This window comes from Cololabis saira, chromosome 11 (genome assembly GCF_033807715.1).
Source record: "Cololabis saira isolate AMF1-May2022 chromosome 11, fColSai1.1, whole genome shotgun sequence".
NCBI classification, from domain to species: Eukaryota; Metazoa; Chordata; class Actinopteri; order Beloniformes; family Belonidae; genus Cololabis; species Cololabis saira.
The window spans coordinates 27,587,306-27,595,066 of record NC_084597.1 but is presented as its reverse complement, the minus strand read 5'-3'; the positions used below and the strand labels follow the sequence as shown (position 1 = coordinate 27,595,066).

Sequence of the window (7,761 nt, the reverse complement as noted above, 5' to 3'; positions counted from 1 at the left end):
TTCAGTGCACACGCAATTTAGTACTCTTTATTTAGGATCTTAGTAAATCGGGCCCTTAGTGCACTACAAGGGTTAAAAACAACCAAGGCTGACCAAAATTAATTTCAAATATATATTAACAAGATGTCAAAGTTCAGCTCAAATTGAAAGCCAGTGAATAGAGAGGAGTCTTGAGCAAAGGCTTGAATGTTGCAACCGTTTTTCCTTTTTATTCTTTTCCAAAGAACTGTTCAGTCACCTCTACTTTTAAGTCTCGATCTGGGAATGTCAAGGAGCATCCAGTTGGGAGACCTCAGAGGTTTGATAGGAGTGTGAACATGAATAAGCTCAGGGAAACATGGTGGTGCCAATCCATTCAAAACAATCAACAAAACCTTAAAAAGCCTGCCTTATGTTATGTTCATCAAATGACCACGTGGGGCTGGTTCCAGAAGTGAGTCAGTCTCCACTGGCCTCCATGTGGAAACTTTAGATAACTAGGTGGGTTAGTCTGGAAGGATATGGGCCTGACCAGTGAAGCTGGCAGCAGTCACCAGTGCTTCTGGCTGACGACCAACCCTTGTCTGGGTGCTCAGCCCCAGACAGGAGCTTCATTGGTGGCTTAAGCATGACCTCTCCATCCATTTTCGAGTTTCTACATTAACCAGGTTGGGTGGAGTCAACTAATGCCAAGATGGTGTCTCCCATGGCTCCAAAATGTGGCTTACAATAAACCTCTTTTTTCTGAAAGCTATGAGTGACAACGCAGTTTTGTCCTTTTTTTCTTGGCAATATTAAACACCTTCCATGGGCTGTATAAAAAAAAATATATTTACATTACCTATTATTGGACGTATTAGAAACTAACCAAAACAGCAGTTAACGTTCTGGTTTTCACCTCAAACCTACTACCCAATCAAATATGGAAACCGCTAGGGCTGTTCGATTAATCGATTTTAAATCGTAATCGCGATTATGTAATTAGAACGACGTTAAAACGTTAAAATCGTAAAATCGATTTTTCACTTTTTTTTTTAAAAATTTATTTATTTATTTTTTTACCTTGTCTGCACACACATTGATTGATACCATATTAATGATTGATGGAAATACCTCTCAATACCTGCGACAAGTGCCCCATCGGAGAGGCTCTTTAGTGTAGGAGGGGGCGTTGGAACATGCCACCGGGCATCCCTCAAGCCAGATGCGGTAGATCGGCTCGTGTTCCTTGCAAAAAACTTGCAAATGTGAATAGCAAATGTAATGACTGACATTACACACCTCTACCTCCTTCATGGGTTGCATTATTATTTAGCATGCAAAGACCCAGTTTAATTCAATTCAATTCAATTTTATTTATATAGCGTCTAATACAACAGAGTTGTCTCTAGACGCTTTCCAGAGACCCATACCCAGAACCTGACCCCCGAGCAGTTATTACATAAACAATGGCAGGTAAAAACTCCCCTAGTGGGAGAAAAACCTTAAGCCAAACAGTGGCAAGGAAAAACTCCCCTTTAGGAGGGAAGTTTAATTAGAAAATGTCTTGTTTTATTTAATTGGAAATATAACTTACTGTATGTTTGCAAGTGCTGATTTGCTGATTTTTTTTTTCAGAGATAAAACTTTATATTTTATTCTATTTTTTAAAACTTTTTTTCAACTTATTTTACAGAGTTTTGCACTTTATTCATTCATTTTTGGTTTAATAAGAGCAAAGTTTGCACTTAAAGCCCAATGGGGCAAATGTTCAATAAAAAAACAGCATATTTGAAATCATTTCTTTGCCTTTTGTCAATTCACAAAATAATCGTAATCGAAAATCGGATTTTGAGAGAAAAAAAATCGAGATTTTATTTTTGGGCAAAATCGAACAGCCCTAGAAACAGCATACTGAAATGTAAAAGTATTCATTCATCAAAGTACACTGTGGCATGCGTAAATACATACCTTCCTCACCAAATCACATGTAAGGCTGCGGTAAAACATTTTTTTCTTTCATGGTGGACAGACTGTCCTTACTGGGAAGATGGATGGAGGTTTATTGTAATCCTGCCTCTACTGCGGGACTGACAGTTCCCCTCAGATCAACTTGAGGCCGAGAGCAGATAAAAGCCCGTCTGAGTGCTAATTGTTACGCGATGAAACCACCCTCATCAGGCACACATGCGATCCAAGCGTCCATAAATCTATCTATGCTCCGATCTGCTTTATCTCTGCGGACACCACTCCCTTTCTAAGTACCTCCAGCTCACCCTGCACTGATGAATAGCAATCAAGTGCTTCTTGTAGGTGAAAATATAACACAAACTGATATTTACATTTCAGTCATTGTAATAACCCTCATCGTACACTCATGCAATCCCTTTGGAGACTTGCACACCGAGGTTACAAGTGGAGCTCTTGCTGCATTATCACCACACTGATCCTCCCAGGGCAGATGTTGCTTATCCTCTACCACCATATTTTTGAAGGACTCAAATCAAATTGCTGTTTGTGAGCAAATTCATAAATGTTTTTTTTAAAAGTCATGTGTTAGTGCTTGAAACTGCAATACAACACTTTGCTGCAATTCCTGCAGGCTCTTTCAAGCATTAAACTTGTCCAGGTTTTAAAGGACAAATAAAACTAATAACATTTTAGAATGTTACGGCTGAAACTGTTTAGCATTAAGCATGTACGTTATTTTTCTTCTATCCTCTAAGCCAACACTGAAATGATGAAGTATGTGCGGATAAAATTCCTTTCCCTCACGATCCTTGATCCAGGTAATTGCAGCAAATATTTGACTTCTCAGCTGCACCACACTGAACTGGGCTGGCAGCATCAACCTCAAAGCTGTGGTACACCTCAAGGCAAACCTTGCACATCAATGTGTTTACTATTGCAGAGTTCAATTGCACCTTTCACCGTAAAAGGAAAAAGTCGTGGTTAGAAACGACACTTTCAGGCAACATCTAGTGTAAATACAAGTTTATTAGGGAAGAAAATGTTCCATGATAAAAAGAAAGATGGGGAAACCTAATTCACATTAACATGGTGCATTGAAATATACAACTTCAATATCCCATTGTTGTTCTGCACAAATATGATGTCTCCTTACAAAAATACTCTCTCTCAGAAGAAGAAAAAAAGAAAGCTATAAAAAGGTACAAGACGGCACTTTAGTCACTTTTTTGTTTTTATTAAGATTTTCCCTATCTTCCTTACTTGGATCATTAACTCATAAAAACTCAATGTTGCTTGCTTAAATGGAATTGCTAGATCACCACTGATTACATCTGCAGACTGAGGTTTGATGGTTAAAAAGGGAATGCAAAACCGAAGGCTGTTGGTCTAGAGAGGATGCAAAAGCTGACTGCCTGAAGCCACGGATGGAAAAACAATGGGTCCGATAATGTGGCAGACACGGCAATACTGATTGGTCAAATAAGAAGGTCCCATGGCGAGGTGTTGGTCATTTTATGGAGAGGTAGGATTAGTTGTCATGTCGATAGATCCGGTCCTGTCAATAAACAGTAATTGTCAACTTCTAACAGTACATGTTTGGGTTTAAAGGTGGGTTAATGACCCGTTACCTCATGGGCTGTTTTCTGTGTACTGAAGTCCTCTCTTACGAACATGAAGACTATGTCATAAATGTAAATGTGTTATGTATGTAGTAGATAAACGTAGGGCTGGACAATAATTCAATATCATTATATAACACAATATACTTTTATTCAATAACGGTGATATGAGTTTTAAAACCATTTTCGATATACGTTCCAGTGTGATTACAGCGTAGGGCTGGGCGATATATCGAGATTTTAATATATATCGATATATTTTCAAACACGATATGGTACGAGACAATATCGTTTATATCGATTTAAAAAAAAAAATTTTTTTTTTTTTTTTTACATTTTTTTTTTAATGATTTTGATATAGCTTATTTTGTGACAAATTGACTTGAATGTTTTATTTGAGATTTGCACAAATGTTTTGTGCAAATGGCAGTGGAAAAGTCTGCCTGTTACTGTCTACATTGTATTAATTGCACAGTGTATTTTAATTTAATTGTTATGCAGGAAAGGGATATTTGTTTTATTTTCTTCAAGAAGCATTTTTATTCTATATATGCAGGCAGTTTATTTTTATTTCATTTGTTTTATACATTTTGATATTGTGCAGACCTCTGTTAACAAAGGAACCTGTGTGACATTTGGCACGAGGCTTTGTATTAAAACTGACTGTTTTTTTAAGGGTTTGCCTCAGAAAGAAATGAAGCTAACAGAGATGCTATGCTATAATGCTTTGGGGGAAACCCCAATTAAGGCACAGAAAAAATATATCGAGATATATATCGAGTATCGCCATTTAGCTAGAAAATATCGAGATATGACTTTTGGTCCATATCGCCCAGCCCTAGCAACAGCGTTTCACTCACTGAAGTTCACGGGGTAGCTGAACACATTGGCTACGTGAGTGATGACCTACGCTGCAGACACAGAGCCCGAGACCGCCAGCAGGACATTGTAGGCGAGGCTAAGCTCCAACGCAGTAAGTTTAAGCTACAAAAAGAGTGCTCACGACTGTATTATAGACGTGACTGAAGAAGCTCCCACGAGCAAAGAACAAGCAGACAAGAGAAAAGGTTTACAAAAGTAAAGGCGCAAGTGAGAAGAAGCACATCCACGGCTGGACGGTGTCAATGGAGGAGACTACAAGGCAGATTGTAAGATGTGACGGCAAGTCTTTCCTGTGGCGCACGGTGGACTGATATGAGACAGCACGCATCAGGAGAGCAACACTGCAGGCACATGAGGGCCGGGACGACCCAAACGTCAGTGTCACCGTTTTTGATGCCCCAATCATCTCCTGACATGGTATGGGACATATCATGATGACTGATTCAGTGTCAGTATCTGTTGAGCTTTTACCAGAAGAGTGTGGACAGAGCATGTTTTAGTAAACTATTGTGGTTTGTTTGAGTGTTTAAGACTTTTTCAAAGTTTAATGAATAGTTATTTATTCACCTCCCCTAACTCACTGCACCTGAGATGACACAGGTGTACCACACAGTCAGACACAACCTCAGCTACAACAGTGCCGATTGTGCACAGAAACTGACTCAAAAGATTTTACCGGATTCAAAAATGGTAAAAAATAATGACTATAGTGAGAACAAAGGCAGAAAGGTTTAAGTGTGTCTTATTGGTTTCTTGGTCGCCCCCCCTTTACTAAAAGCACTGGCATAAAACAAAGCATAGCACTGATGTGGGTAACCCACCCTACAGAAGCTGGGCCCATGGTGGTCGTGCCCCGAGGAGCTCTGGTGGGCGTTCCTCATTTTCATTTCAGTTCATTTCTATGTGCAATTTAAGTTGATATATTTGTTAAATACAGGTGGGATTGAGCATGTGTTATAGTGTGCATTTTAAGTGTTGTCACATGAAAAGAAAGAATGAAATATTTACAAACATGTGAGGGGTGTACTCACTTACAGTATGTGAGATAAAGCACCCTCACTTAATGCTTAGTTGGCCAGAGTTTGAATAGCTGAAGCACTTTGTTTACATCTTTAAAAAAAACATAATAAGCCTGTTGTGGTTTAAAGTTAAAGCTATTAATATTGACAAAGTTGAGAGTTGTATGTTTATTTGACAGCAATGTCATATTTATTTGTTTGAAGGCTAAATACAAATAAAAGGTGAACATTCATTTATTTTTAGTTTTTATTTCTAAAATGTTATTCTGGAAGAGTTTACTAGACTTGGCAAAATCATTTTTAGTTTTACAGGCATCTGTTGTGGGCATTCTTGGCAGTTTTTCTGAGGCTTTTATATCGATATCGGAATTATATCGTATCGACCGAAATTAAGAAATATATCGTGATACAAGTTTTGGCCATATTGTCCAGCCCTAGATGAACGGCAGCAACCGTGTTTTTAAACATTACAATTTAATGAACTAAAGACAGGTGTCGTCTTTCTTGTTGGTGTCGCCAAACCCTTGAGTTTATGATATGGGATCTATCCAGTCAAATAGGGAAAGGTTTGGCACAATATGCTATTTATGGCAAGAGATAAACTTTGCCATGTATTCAGAAAAGTGGAAATGATTTCAGCTGTATAACTGCATTTTACTTAAGATTCGTATACAACAGTCGAGTTAATATCTGGTCCTATTTCACAAACAGTGATCCTTCATTTCCCTGTAGAGCAGTCATTGGAACACACGCTGGAGTGGATGCGCCACACTCACTCAAGAGAACAAAAACAAAAACAAAAACAAACCCTTACTGTTGATGTAAAAGCTGGAATCCTTATATACTGTTATATCCGAGCAACCCGGCTCAAAAACAAAATATCTATTCAGTGGTGACAGCAACGAGAGTAGGACAGTCTCCATCAACGTGCCAGGTACACAGTGATCTCGTAGAGACATTTAGTTTGCATCGCATTGCATCTCCTGCTCATCAGAGGAGGTCTGAGTGGATTTTGTTGCTCTTTGGGGTTAAAAGGAGGCCACAAGATACACTCAGGTGAAAAGAAACAAAAGCAAATCTAATCTTCATCTATTCAATAGACCAAATTAAGAAAAGAAAAATCCTAACCTATTCTGCCTTTTTTCTTTTTACTTGCAGAGGAAAAAAGGTGAGAAGGGGGTTGTATAAAAGGGGACATCAAATTACTGAACTACTCCTTTGATAACAATTCATCTACTGTCTTCATTTAACTGTTGATTCGTTTTCTAAAACATCATAATCGTTAAAACTTAACATGAAGGCATATGATCGTTTTACATCAATATTCGCATTTCATATGAACATCATTGGGTGAAGCATCCCAAATGAAATAGAAGACGGACTTCCCTTGATCTAGAATACTAGAATAAAAGGGTCTAAGTGATCTAAGTACATGACAGCAGTGGGAAAGAACTACCGTCTCTGAATTGTATGGCTTCTACTGCATGAGCAAGTATTTGATACAAACATTCTTTTACTTTTAGATCATTGGAAGGGTTTACCAAAAACCTCTCAACTTGGTCATCATCTTAGGTCTGAGGAGAGATGATGAGATTGCTGGAGTACTGTGTTCTTCATGTGCTGTCAGTGGAGGTGTCTTTGAGCAGCGGCCACCTTACTGGCTCTGCATCTCGCGGACCTTTGCCTGCAGGGCATCGCATGTCTTCTTAGCATCGCCTAGCAACATTGCAGTGTTTGGCTTGTAGAAGATAGGGTTATCGACGGCTGCGTATCCCACTCCCAGAGAACGCTTCATCACGATCACCTAGATGCACACAAACAGGACAATTACCAGATGGCACCCAAGAAGAAGAAGATGATGACAGAGAGAAATTGGAGAAATGTAAAATTATGAAGTCAACTGTTTCCATTGTTTCCAGCAATACTTCTTAATAATTTAAATGTACATGTGTGAGCACTTCTCTGTGAGTATGTGTGCGTGGATGCCGTCTTTGATTTCCCAGAGGGAAAGCCTGTGGAAATGAGTCGGAGCGTGGTATGAATCCTAAATCTCTGACTGGTGCCAGTGGGATTCTCCAAATGTCATTCCACAAGGACACAGTTATTACTAATAGTTTCAGGATGGGAGTGCACCTGGAACTTTAACAATCTGTCTGTATGAGCGTGTAGAGTAACATTTTTAAAGGTTTATGCGATTCGTCATATGGAGGCCCGTCTGCAGGTGCAGCTCCGGCAGGTTCGGTTATTGTAAAATCTTCCATTTTCCTTCAGCTTTCTGGGCTTGAGGGCAGATCTTAACATCACGCAGACAG

At 39.0% G+C, this 7,761-nt stretch overlaps 1 protein-coding gene across 1 annotated transcript in view; it reads right to left on the bottom strand.

The window, feature by feature from the left end:
- Positions 1 to 2,937: 2,937 nt before the first annotated feature.
- nnt (nicotinamide nucleotide transhydrogenase) overlaps positions 2,938 to 7,761 on the bottom strand; it is a 39,723-nt gene continuing 34,899 nt past the window's right edge. The window contains exon 22 of the mRNA XM_061734269.1: positions 2,938 to 7,253. Within this exon, the coding sequence (XP_061590253.1) occupies positions 7,104 to 7,253 (150 nt within the window). The 3' untranslated portion in view covers positions 2,938 to 7,103. The remainder of the gene's footprint in view (positions 7,254 to 7,761) is intronic.